A 13029-nucleotide genomic window follows, 5' to 3' on the forward strand; every position below is an offset into this window, starting at 1 on the left:
CCAAAATTCAAACTTGATCTGTGTTATGTGGTAATAAGCATTGTGTATAAGTTTCGTAACATTTGGTTGAGGCAAACTAAAGTTAGAGAACGGAAACCAACTTTGGGACTTGCGTACAGACGGACGTACGTACATACGAACGTACAGACGGACAAGGGTAAAACTTAATGCCCCCTCCGCCACCGCAGGGGCATAAAAATTGTGTCTAAAAATCTGAAAAGATACTTGCCAATCCTATTACAAATGTACAACTGCATTATGTCCATACAAATATCCATGATGAAATAAACACGTTAACAATGTTAATATTTCAAAGACAACATTTACTGACAATACAGCCAAAATATGTAGTCGATTAATAATTCAATAAGACAATGCATAATAAAATGCTCCGCTGGGCGCAGCTTGATACAACCGCAGAGGTCGAACCCTGAACAGTTGGGGCAAGTATGGACACAACATTCAAGCTTGATACAGCACTGAATTTGGATTGTTTCTGACACAGAATGAATGTGGTCTAAGAACTTAATAATTTTGAATTTACCTATTCAAACCATATCATTATTATTTGCTTTTATATAAAAATCAGAAATAACCAATTTAAAATGGAAAATTTTAAAGAAAAAAAAGGGGAAAAAAATCCCCCCTCAAATGTTTTGAACCCCCTTATGATTCATCACCCCCAAACTCAATCCCAGCCTTCCCTTTGTGTTACAATGTATGGTACCTTGCAGTACAATTTCAGAGAGATCCATACACTTGAACACAAGTTATTGTCTGGAAACTAGAAAAATGCTTGTTTTTTGGCCCCTTTTTGGCCCCAAATTCCTAAACGTTTAGGGCAATTATCCCCAAACTCAAACCAAGCTTTGCCTTTATGATATGGAACCTTGTAGTACAATTTCATAAAAATCCATACACTTACACACAAGTTATTGTCCTGAAACTAGAAAAATGCTTGTTTTTTTGCCCCTTTTTTGCCCCTAATTCCTACAATTTTGAGGCAATTACCCCCAAAATCAATCCCAGCCTTCCCTTTGTGGTATGGTACCTTGCAGTACAATTTCAGAGAGATCCATACACTTGAACACAAGTTATTGTCTGGAAATTTAAAAAAATGCTAATTTTTGGCCCCCTTTTGGCCCCTTATTCCTAAACGTTTTGGGCAATTACCCCCAAACTCAATTCCAGCTTTCCCTTTGTGATATGGAACCTTGTAGTACAATTTCAGAAAGATCCATACACTAACACACAAGTTCTGTCTGGAAGTTACAAAAATGCTTATTTTTGGCCCCTTTTTGGCCCCTAATTCCTTAACTGTTGGTACCATAACCCCCAAAATCAATCCCAACCTTTCTTTTGTGGTATTGAACCTTGTGGTAAAATTTTCATAGAGATCCATTCACTTAAACTAAAGTTAGAGTGCGAAAACCAATGTGTCTTCGGACGACGACCACGACGATGACAACGACGACGCCAACGTCATACCAATATACGACCACAAAAATTTTTTTGCGGTCGTATAAAAAGTAAGGGATATTAACCAACAACTGAAAAAAAAAACAGTTATTTTTTACTCAGCTGCTATAGTAAAGTCTAATAATATTAGATGTACTGTGAAAGTATACCTTTATTCGTTAGTTTTAATTTTCATGGTTTGTGGAAAATTCATTGGTTTGTGGGTATTTGAATTCATGGTTATTGAGTTTGCAATAATTGGTTATATAAACCTAATAATTGCTATATATCCAATTTGCTGTAGATGATTTTAAAGATAAAAATAAGATTATTTTTACACTGTATATACATATTTCTTACTCGTGGGAAGTTTAAGAATCAACAGACTTTGCATGATCTACATCAGATGAGTAAGCTGAATCCTCAGATGCTGATGGGGTTACTTCCAATTCATTATAACCATAACTCTTCACATTATTGAGTTTAATGAAATATTCCATCACAATGTTTCGATCTGTTTGATTGAAGACGTCATATGGAATGGAATAGTAAATTAATGCTTTATCATCATCATTTAGCTTTTGGTTCTTCCTCAGCTTCTCCAGATGTGAAACTCTTATTTCTAATAAGGTAAAGATGACCTATAAAATAATCATATATAACTTAAATTTTATAACTATATAAAACAGCATTATTATGCAGTGCAGTTTTTTTTTGTCAACTACAGGCTCCAAGGAGCCTAAATTGGTCATCTAACATTTTAAGGAAATCTTTTAGTGTTTTAGAGCAACATGTATTTGAATTTTGAGGGTCAATAAAGACCACCGGGACTGCAGTTTGAGCAAAAATGTTGGGTGTCAAATGAAATATCTTGGGGTCACTCGATTGTGTATATGCAATACTTACTAAATTATTGGATTTTAGTGCATATCTGTACATTTGCAAGTTACCTTAGTGTGGAAATGGAAATGCTGTTAAAATGTATGAAATGAATTTTTTTCTTGAAGCTTCAAAAGCTAGCTGGTGATGAAAATCTTACCTTTCTGGAAATTGTATTATTAAATTTGTTCACTTTTTTTTGCAATAGCAGCATGTAACTAAATTTATTTCTTGATCTGTTCATACAGTCATAACAGTACATTTGAAATTTTGAATTACTGAACACAAAACTGAAGTGGTTAAGATAATGTAACAAGGGCAATGCAGAGGGTAGCATATCTCTTTGCCCTGTCTCTAGTTTGTTCACAACAAAAAATCTCTATGTTCCACCATGATCTTGACCTTTGACCTATGAACTTGAATATCAATATTAATGGGCTTCTATATCTTGACTCGGGCTAACCATGTACCAAGTTTGATTAAAATAACTGAAGGATGTAGTTTAGTGTGTTCACAACAAAAAAATTCTATGTTCCACCATGACCTTGACCTTTGATGAAAATCAATAGTCTTCCAGATCATGACGGGCTAATCACACACCAAGTTTGGTTCAAATCTATTGAAGGATGCTTTCTCTAGTGTGTTCTTCAGAAAAAAATTTCTATGTTCAACCATGACCATGACCTTTGACCTTGAAAGTCAATAAGCTACTTGATCTTGACAAGGGCTAACCATGTAACAAGTTTGGTTCAATTATTTTGAAGAATGATGTATCTAGAATGTTGACTAAGCTAGCTAAACTAGAGGCTCTCAAGAGCCTGTGTCGATCACCTGTATATACTATGGTTTTGGAAATCATGTAAAATAAGGTTTAAATCATAATACATAGTATTAAATACCCTTATAATGATTGTGGCCAAATTGTGGCCAAATTTGGTTAAATTTGTCTCAGTAGTTTCAGGAGAAGATTTTTTGAAAAAGATTACAAAATTTACAAAAAATTATTAAAAATTACCTTTAAAGGGAAATAACTCCTAAAGGGGTCCATTGACAATTTTGGTCATGTTGACTTATTTGTAGAAATTACTTTGCTGAAAATAATTGTTGTTTACAGTTTATCTCTATTGATAATAATATTAAAGATAATAACCAAAACCTGCAAAATTTCCTTAAAATTACCAATTCAGGGGTAGCAACCCAACAACAGGTTGTCTGACTCGTCTGAAAATTTCAAGACAGATAGATCTTAACCTGATGAACATTTTTATCTATCGTCAGATTTGCCCTAAATGCCCCACCATATGTTCTATTTCTAGCCATGTCAGCCATGTTGGTTGGCAGGTGGGGTTATCGGACACATTTTTTAAATAAGATACCCTAATGATAATTGTGGCCAAGTTTGGTTAAATTTGGCCCAGTTGTTTCAGAGGAGAAGTTTTTTGTAAAAGTTAACTGACTACGGAGGACGACAAGTAATGAGAAATGCTCACTTGGACCATTGGGCCATGTGAGCTAAAAAATGTCTGCTTATTTTAACGGGTGGTCTCACTGGATAAGGGAGGATAATCTACAAACTTAATCATATTTGTTTTGTTTCGAAGTAAAAAGCTTTTCAAATTTCATTTCTTAAAAATTTCACCTTTACACCATCAATTATCATGCCAGGCATTCTTCCAACTTTTGCATTTGAGTCTTTTAAACATCTGTTCAGGTCAAATAGCAATTCTCCTGCATGCTGGCCAAAAACCTTATTACTATTGTATATAGGTAGGAATCGTGAGCTGATGGTCACATTTGAAGAACTTTTCTTCTTTCTACAAACTCTTGAGAGATCAGCGGACAAATTGTCTGAGGATGTTGATTCTGAAGATGAACTATTTCCTGCAGATGGTTTCAGTTTTGTAAACTCCATTCTCCTAGCAAGTTCATCGACTGAATCCCTTCCTGATTCATTCATAAACTTCAAATCTGAAGGCATTTTTACCTAAAAGAAGAAATTATTTGTTTGTTATATATTTGCTTAAAAGATAGTCAAAACAAGAAAATTGAGCCAATGATTGCCCACAGTACATAGAAATCTTAGCCCAAGCTGTAGCTAAATTCATAGAAGTCCTGAATTATTGTAAGAAAAATCGGTCAAAAATTTTTAATATGGGTACAAGTCACTTAAAATCTGTGTCAAATTCCACTTCCTTTTTCAGATTTTTCCCAATAATATGCTTCGCTGAGCACAGCTGGATACGCCTGCAGAGGTCCAACCCTGAACAGTTGGGGCAAATATGGACACAATATTCAAGCTTGATACAGGTCTGAATTTGGATTGTAATTAAATATTTGATATATTATAGGTTTCTGAATAAATGTAGTCATAGAACTTGAAATTGAGTATATGAAAGATTTCTTGCTGTTGTGCAATACACTGTGCTGTTGCGCAATACTTAATAAATCTGTTGTCAGACAATAAACAAATAAAATCTTATAACTCGGAAACGTAAAATCGAAAATTTATAAAAATCAAAAGGGAGCTTACAAAAATAGATATAAACAATTTACCAAAGTTTCATAAAAAATGCTGAAAGCATTTTTGAGTTATTGTCCGAAAACTGGAAAATCCCCCTTTTTGTAATGAATAAAACCCCATAAATCGGAAACGTATAGTCTGAAATTTATAAAAATCCAAAGGGAGCTCATATCAATAGAAATAAACAATTCAAAAAAGTTGCATGCATATTGGTGAAATTTTTTTTGAGTTATTGTCCGAAAACTGGAAAATCCCCCCTTTTTAATGAATAAAACCCCAAAACTCGGAAACGGTAAATCCGAAATTTATAAAAAAAACGAAAGGGAACTCACGTCAATAGATATGAACAATTCACAAAAGTTTCATGCAAATTGGTGAAATTGTTTTTGAGTTATTGTCCGAAAACTGGAAAATCCCCCCTTTTTTAATGAATAAAACCCCAAAACTCGGAAATGGTAAATCTGAAATTTATAACAAGCATTCTGAGAGTATTGCATGGCAATACATAGTCCCCTACCGGTTAAAAATTCATTGTATAGGAACAAAATACTAACTTGATCTATAACTTTTCATGGTGTCACTATATAACAAATAACGTCAATATCTTCAAGCATGAGGAAAAAAAGTGTTGAAAACTTGATTATTTAAGTCAATTTTCTAAGTCCAAGGACCATAACTCTGCACAAAATCATCAGACCGGAACAAAATTCAAACCTGATCTGTAACTTGTCATGATAAAACAATACACCAAATATCTAATCAATATTTCCAAACACGAAGAAACTAGAGGCTCTCAAGAGCCTGTGTCGCTCACCTTGGTCTATATGCATATTCAACAGGGGACACTCTCCAACATTGTAGACGAGAATAGAATTAATGACAAAAATCTCTGTTTTTTTTTTGTATCTTCTATTGCTGATCATTGAAGTCTGTTTAGTTTCTCTCTATTTTCATGATCTTATTTAGCTTTTGCTCTAAACACAAAAGAGGGCAAAAAAACTCCTATAAAGAGTAACAGTCTACTTATTATATCAGCAAAATTTGACTTGTTAGTAGGTCTCGTCTTGCTTATCATTTTTTATTATTTAAGTTTCTATCTATCTATTATAAATAATATCATACAAGGAAAAACGCCCCAAAAATGGTAAAAATCATAATTAAAGGGCAATTACTCCAATAAGGAGTCGTTGGACAATTTCTGCCATTTGTCTTAATTGTAGATTTTGTCTTGCTGATGATCATTTTTGTATATTTAAGTTTCTTTCTTCTTGCTGATGATCATTTTTGTATATTTAAGTTTCTTTCTATCTATTATAAGTTTTAAGATATAAGACAAAAACGCAAAAAAAAATGTACAAATCGGCATCAAAGGGAAATAACTCTAATAAGGAGTCAACTGATGATTTCAACTTATTTGAAGAACTTGTCCATCTGATCATTTTTGCAATTTAAAGTTTCTCTCTATCTTTTATAGTTTTCAAGATATGATAATAGGCAAAAATCAAAAAAAAGTGGTAAAATTTGTCATTTAAGGGCAATAACTCCTACAGGAAATTGTCTAACAGTTTTGACGTATATGGATAATTGGTTGAGCTCAACATTCTGAACAATTTTACCCTCTTCAGATTTCCTCTTTTTATAACGGTTATCAGAATAATAGACAAAACTTGCATTTTACCCCATATGTTCTATTTTTTGCCATGTCGGCCATCTTTGTTGGCAGGCAGGGTCATCTGACACCTTTTTTAAACTGAATACCCTAATGATGGTTGTGGCTAAGTTTGATTCTATTTGGCCCAGTAGTTTCAGAGGAAAAGATTTTTGTAAAAGATTACAAAAATTTACGAAAATTGTAAATAAAATGCTCCGCAGGGCGCAGCTTGATACGACCGCAGAGGTCGAACCCTGAACAGTTGGGGGAAGTATGGACACAACATTCAAGCTTGATACAGCTTTGGATTTGGATTGTGATTAAATATTTGACACAGCATAGGTTTCTAACACAGATTGAATGTGGTCTAAGAACTTAAAAATTTTAAATTGGACATTCACCTATTATGGTCCAATATCCAAAATCTAAATACATGGTTAGATTCAGCATATCAAAGAACCCCAAGAATTCAATTTTTGATGAAATCAAACAAAGTTTAATTTTGGACCCTTTTGACCTCAATGTGGACAAAGTTGATAACGGGGCCCAAAAATCAAAAATCTAAATACATGGTTAGATTCAGCATATCAAAGAACCCCATATATTCAATTTTTGTTGAAATCAAACAAAGTTTAATTTTGGACCCCGATTTGGACCAACTTGAAAACTGGGCCCATAATCAAAAATCTAAATACATGTTTAGATTCAGCATATCAAAGAACCCTAAGAATTCAATTTTTGTTAAAATCAAACTAAGTTTAATTTTGGACCCTTTGGACCTTAATGTAGACCAATTTGAAAACGGAACCAAAAATTAAGAATCTAAATACACGGTTAGATTCGGCATATCAAAGAACCCCAAGAATTCAATTTTTGATGAAATCAAACAAAGTTTAATTTTGGACCCTTTTGACCTCAATGTGGACAAAGTTGATAACGGGGCCCAAAAATCAAAAATCTAAATACATGGTTAGATTCAGCATATCAAAGAACCCCATATATTCAATTTTTGTTGAAATCAAACAAAGTTTAATTTTGGACCCCGATTTGGACCAACTTGAAAACTGGGCCCATAATCAAAAATCTAAATACATGTTTAGATTCAGCATATCAAAGAACCCTAAGAATTCAATTTTTGTTAAAATCAAACTAAGTTTAATTTTGGACCCTTTGGACCTTAATGTAGACCAATTTGAAAACGGAACCAAAATTTAAGAATCTAAATACACAGTTAGATTCGGCATATCAAAGAACCCCAATAATTCAATTTTTGATGAAATCAAACAAAGTTTAATTTTGGACCCTTTGGACCTCAATGTGGACCAATTTAAAAACGGGGCCCAAAATCCAAAAACTAAATACACGGTTAGATTCAGCATATTAAAGAACCCCATGAAATCAAGAATAAAACCCCATTGAAATTGGTCAAGAAATAAGCAATTTATAGGAAGTATCTTCTTTTGCACAATCCTGTGCTATTAAATATTTCTTGCTATTGCACAATACTGTACAATTGACAATTTCTTGCTATTGCGCAATATTGTGCTATTGGATATTTTTTGCTATTGCGCAATACTGTGCAATTGAAGATTTCTTGCTATTGCGCAATACTGTGCAATTGAAGATTTCTTGCTATTGTGCAATACTGTGCAATTGAAAATTTCTTGCTATTGCACAATACTTATTATATAATAATTTACACATCCTGTTTGGTGTGTATCTCCTACCATATCATTATTATTTGATTTTAAATATAAATCAGAAATAACCAACTTAAAATGGAAAATTTTAAAAGAAACAAAAAAGGAAAAAAAGAAAAAAAGGAAAAAAAAAATAAATCCCCCCCCAAAATTTTTTGAACCCCCATTACGATTCATCACCCCCAAACTCAATCCCAGCCTTCCCTTTGTGGTATGGTACCTTGCAGTACAATTTCAGAGAGATCCATACACTTGAACACAAGTTATTGTCTGGAAACTAGAAAAAAATGTGTTTTTTGGCCCCTTTTTGGCCCCAAATTCCTAAACGTTTAGGGCAATTACCCCCAAACTCAAACCCAGCTTTCCCTTTGTGATATGGAACCTTGTAGTACAATTTCAGAAAGATCCATACACTTACACACAAGTTATTGTCATGAAACTAGAAAAATGCTTGTTTTTTGCCCCTTTTTTGGCCCCTAATTCCTAAAATTTGGAGGCAATTACCCCCAAAATCAATCCCAGCATTCCTTTAGTGATATGGAACCTTGTGGTACAATGTCAGAGAGATCCATACACTAACACACAAGTTATGTCTGGAAGTTACAAAAATGCTTATTTTTGGCCCCTTTTTGGCCCCTAATTCCTTTACTGTTATTACCATAACCCCCAAAATCAATCCCAACCTTCCTTTTGTGGTATTGAACCTTGTGGTTAAATTTCATAAAGATCCATTCACTTAAACTAAAGTTAGAGTGCGAAAACCAAGTGTCTTCGGACGACGCCGGACGACGACGACGCCGACGTCATACCAATATACGACCAAAAAATTTTTTTGCGGTCGTATAAAAATTAACTATAAAGGGCAATAACTCCTTAAGGGGTCAATTGACAATGTTGGTCTTTGTATTTGTAGATCTTACTTTGCTGACCATTATTGCTGTTTTCAGTTTATCTCTATCTGTAATAATATTCAAGATAATTTCCAAAAACTGCAAAATTTCCATAAAATTACCAATTCAGGGGCAGCAACCCAACAACGTGTTGCCTGATTGGTCTGAAAATTTCAGAGCAGATAGATCTTGACCTAATGAACAATTTAATCCCTGTCAGATTTGCTCTTAAGGTTTTGGTTTCAGAGATATGAGCCAAAAACTGCCTTTTTCCCTATGTACTATTTTTTAGCCATGTCGGCCATCTTGTTTCATGGGCGGGGTCATCGGACCCATTTTTTTTAATCTAGATACCCTAATGATGATTGTGGACAAGTTTGGTTAAATTGTCTTAGTAGTTTCAGAGAACAAGATTTTTGTAAAAGATTACAAAAATTTACGAAAAATGGTTAAAAATTGACTATAAAGGGCAATTACTCCTTAAGGGGTCAACTGACCATTTTGGTCAAGTTGACTTATTAGTAGATCTTACTTTGCTGAACATTATTGCTGTTTACAGTTTATCTCTATTTATAATAATATTCAAGATAATAACCAAAAACGGCAAAATTTCCTTAAAATTACCAATTCAGGGGCAGCAACCCAACAACGGGTTGTCCGATTCATCTGAAAATTTCAGGGCAGATAGATCTTGACCTGATAATAAATTTTACCCTATGTCAGATTTGCTCTAAATGCTTTGGTTTCAGAAATATAAGCCAAAATCTACATTTTACCCCTATGTTCTATTTTTAGCCATGGCGGCCATCTTGGTTGGTTGGCCGGGTCACCGGACACATTTTTAAAACTAGATACCCCAATGATGATTGTGGCCAAGTTTGGTTAAATTTAGCCAAGTAGTTTCAGAGGAGAAGATTTTTGTAAAAGTTAACAGACGACGGCGACGGACTACAGACGCCAAGTGATGAGAAAAGCTCACTTGGCCTTTTGGGCCAGGTGAGCTAATAATAACAAAAAACTGCAAAATTTTATTAAAACTACAAATTCGGTGGCAGCAACCCAACAATGGATTGTTCAATTCGTCTGAAAATTTCAGGGCCGATAGATCTTGACCAATTAAACAATTTTACCCCTGTCACATTTGCTCTAAAAGATTTAGTTTTTGAGATGTAAGCCAAAAACTGCATTTGACCCTTATGTTCTATTTTTAGCCATGGCGGCCATGTTTGTCGATGGATACAAACTTCGGATACAATTTATAAACAAGATACCCTAAGGAACATTTAGTTAAAGTTTGAATGTAATTGGCCCAGTAGTTTCAGAGGAGAAGATTTTTAAATGTTAGCAAACTTGATGAACAAATTGTGTAAAATTGTCTTTAAAGGGCAACAACTCCTTAGGGAGTCAATTGACAATTATGGACTTATTAAGTTTTTTGTAGATCTTACTTTGCTGAACATTATTGCTGTTTACAGTTCATATCTATCTATAATAATATTCAAGATAGTAACAAAAAACTGCAAAATTTCCTTAAAACTACCAATTTAGTTGCAGCAACCCAACAATGGGTTGTTCGATTCGTCTGAAAATTTCAGGGCTGATAGACCTTGACCAATTGAACAATTTTACCCCCATGTCAGATTTGCTCTAAATGCTTTACTTTTTGAGATATAAGCTAAAAACTGCATTTGACCCCTATGTTCTATTTTTAGTCATGGCCGCCATGTTTGTTGATGGATCAAAATTTCTGATACAATTTATAAACTAGATACCCTAAGAAACATTCATTTAAAGTTTGAAGGTATTTGGCCCAGTAGTTTCAGAGGTGAAGATTTTTTAAATAGTTTACGACGACAGACTACAACAGACATCGACGACAGACGCAAAGTGATGGCATAAGCTCACATGGGGCCCTTCGGGCCGGGTGAGCTAAAAAGTAAAATAACAAAAATACAGAACTCCGAGGAAAATTCTAAAAAGAAAGTCCCTAAGTAAATGGCAAAATCAAAAGCTCAAACACATCAAATGAATGGATAACAACTGTCATATTCCTGACTTGGCACAGGCATTTTCTTGTGTAGAAAATGGTGGATTAAACCAGGTTTTCATGTTTTATAGCCACTTAATGAATACTTAACAATTTTTCTGATCTTATTCATTTTTGTACCTCCACAATAGAAACAACTGGCCATTCTGTTTCCTCACAACTGGAACAGAATTCTTCTGGTAGACCTCTTTTCATCAATCGTATATCAGGATTTGAAATTGCACATTGTAAACCTCTAAAATTTTCCCAAATAGATGGCTCACCTTTAGCATTACCAAGCGTACACCTAAAATATAAAATCTTGTATTCGTGGTATTCATGAAGTCAACTGAGGAAATATGCTAGCACAGCAAGTTTACAAAGGAAAATGCTATGTTTTTTTGTCATTTTGTTATTTTGTGTTTGCATGGACCTATTGAGTTTTCAACTAAGTTATATTGTTTGTTAGAATGTTGTCATGGTTGTGTTGTTATGACTCTGTCCAAGGTTTTTTAGAGTTGAGTGCTCACATACATAATGAACATGTTTAACCCGTCACATATATTATGTGCCTGTCCCATGCCAGGGTTTGTCATTGTCTCTGTGTTTATATATATTTGTTGTTTATTATTTTAATGTGAATTTGACTGTTGTTCTTTTGTTTGACTTTGAATTGTTTCACATTTTGTCAAACATAAACTTGATCTGTAACTCATCATGGTTAACTCAAATTCCAAAACTCAGCCCAATATCTGAAAGCATTTAGAAAAAAAGTCTGTATTTTTGCATTTGAAAGTTTTTTTCTATCTATTACAAACACTTGTCCTACTTCCATGACAAATATGTTGTTGTCCCTGCAGATAAAGCCCCAAACAACATCGTTTTTGTGTGTAAATCACATTACATAAACTGCTTGATAAATGAATTAGGTATTGACAGTTCACTTGGAAACTCAACATATACCCCCACAACACTTACAAAAGATGAAATCCTGGATAATCATAGGTCTGTTCTATGTTCCTTTGGAATTTCAACCAAAGATGAAGAACTGGATCTTCCATCACTGTATTGGATACCTAAACTACACACATGTCCCTACAAACAACGGTATATTGCTGGGTCTTCCAAGTTATTGTAAAACTGCCTATTCTAGAGGTGGCGTGAATCAAATGTGGATACTAAAAAATTCCAAAGATCTTTTAGAGTACATACAATCTAAGACTCTTTCATCTTGCAATAGTATTAAAACATTTGACTTTTCTACACTTTACACAAGCATTCCCCATTCTAAACTAAAAGACAAACTGAAAGAGTTGGTATTGCTTTTAATTTGTTTCATAAAAAAGAATGGCCAACGTAGATACAAGTATCTTGTCTTAGGGAGGGATAAATCCTACTTTGTAAAAAATCACTCAGATTCAAACAAAAAATTCTCTGAACTGACATTATCAAGATGCTTGATTTCTTGATGATTGACAACAAATTTGTTACGTTTGGAAGACTTTTTTTTCAACAAACTATCTGCATTCCCATGAGAACCAACTGTGCCCCTCTTCTTGCCGACTTGTTCCTTTATTCTTATGAGGCTGACCTCATACAGGAACTTCTTAAGAAGAAAGAAAAGAAGTTAGCAGTATCCTTTAACTTTACTTTCCGCTTATAATATAGATGATGTTCTCTCACTAAATAATTCAAAATTTGGTGACTATGTTGAACACATCTATCCCATCGAACTAGAGATAAAGAATACAACAGATACAGTTAAGTCTGCCTCATATCTTGACTTACATCTAGAAATTGACAATAAGGGTCAGTTGAAAATAAAACTTTACGACAAAAGAGATGATTTCAGCTTTCAAATTGCGAACTTTCCATTTCTATGTAGCAAAATGTACATTCCAGCA

At 33.9% G+C, this 13029-nt stretch overlaps 1 protein-coding gene across 1 annotated transcript in view; it reads right to left on the reverse strand.

Moving 5' to 3' along the window:
- Nucleotides 1–544: 544 nt before the first annotated feature.
- LOC127703238 (uncharacterized) overlaps nucleotides 545–13029 on the reverse strand; it is a 42121-nt gene continuing 29636 nt past the window's right edge. Inside the window, exons 3-5 of the mRNA XM_052207760.1 lie at nucleotides 11267–11432; nucleotides 3977–4321; nucleotides 545–2099 (exon numbers count right to left, since the gene is read on the reverse strand). Of these exons, the coding sequence (XP_052063720.1) occupies nucleotides 1830–2099; nucleotides 3977–4321; nucleotides 11267–11432 (781 nt within the window). The 3' untranslated portion in view covers nucleotides 545–1829. The remainder of the gene's footprint in view (nucleotides 2100–3976; nucleotides 4322–11266; nucleotides 11433–13029) is intronic.

This window comes from Mytilus californianus, unplaced genomic scaffold, assembly GCF_021869535.1.
Source record: "Mytilus californianus isolate M0D057914Y unplaced genomic scaffold, xbMytCali1.0.p SCAF_5, whole genome shotgun sequence".
In the NCBI taxonomy this organism is placed as follows: domain Eukaryota; kingdom Metazoa; phylum Mollusca; class Bivalvia; order Mytilida; family Mytilidae; genus Mytilus; species Mytilus californianus.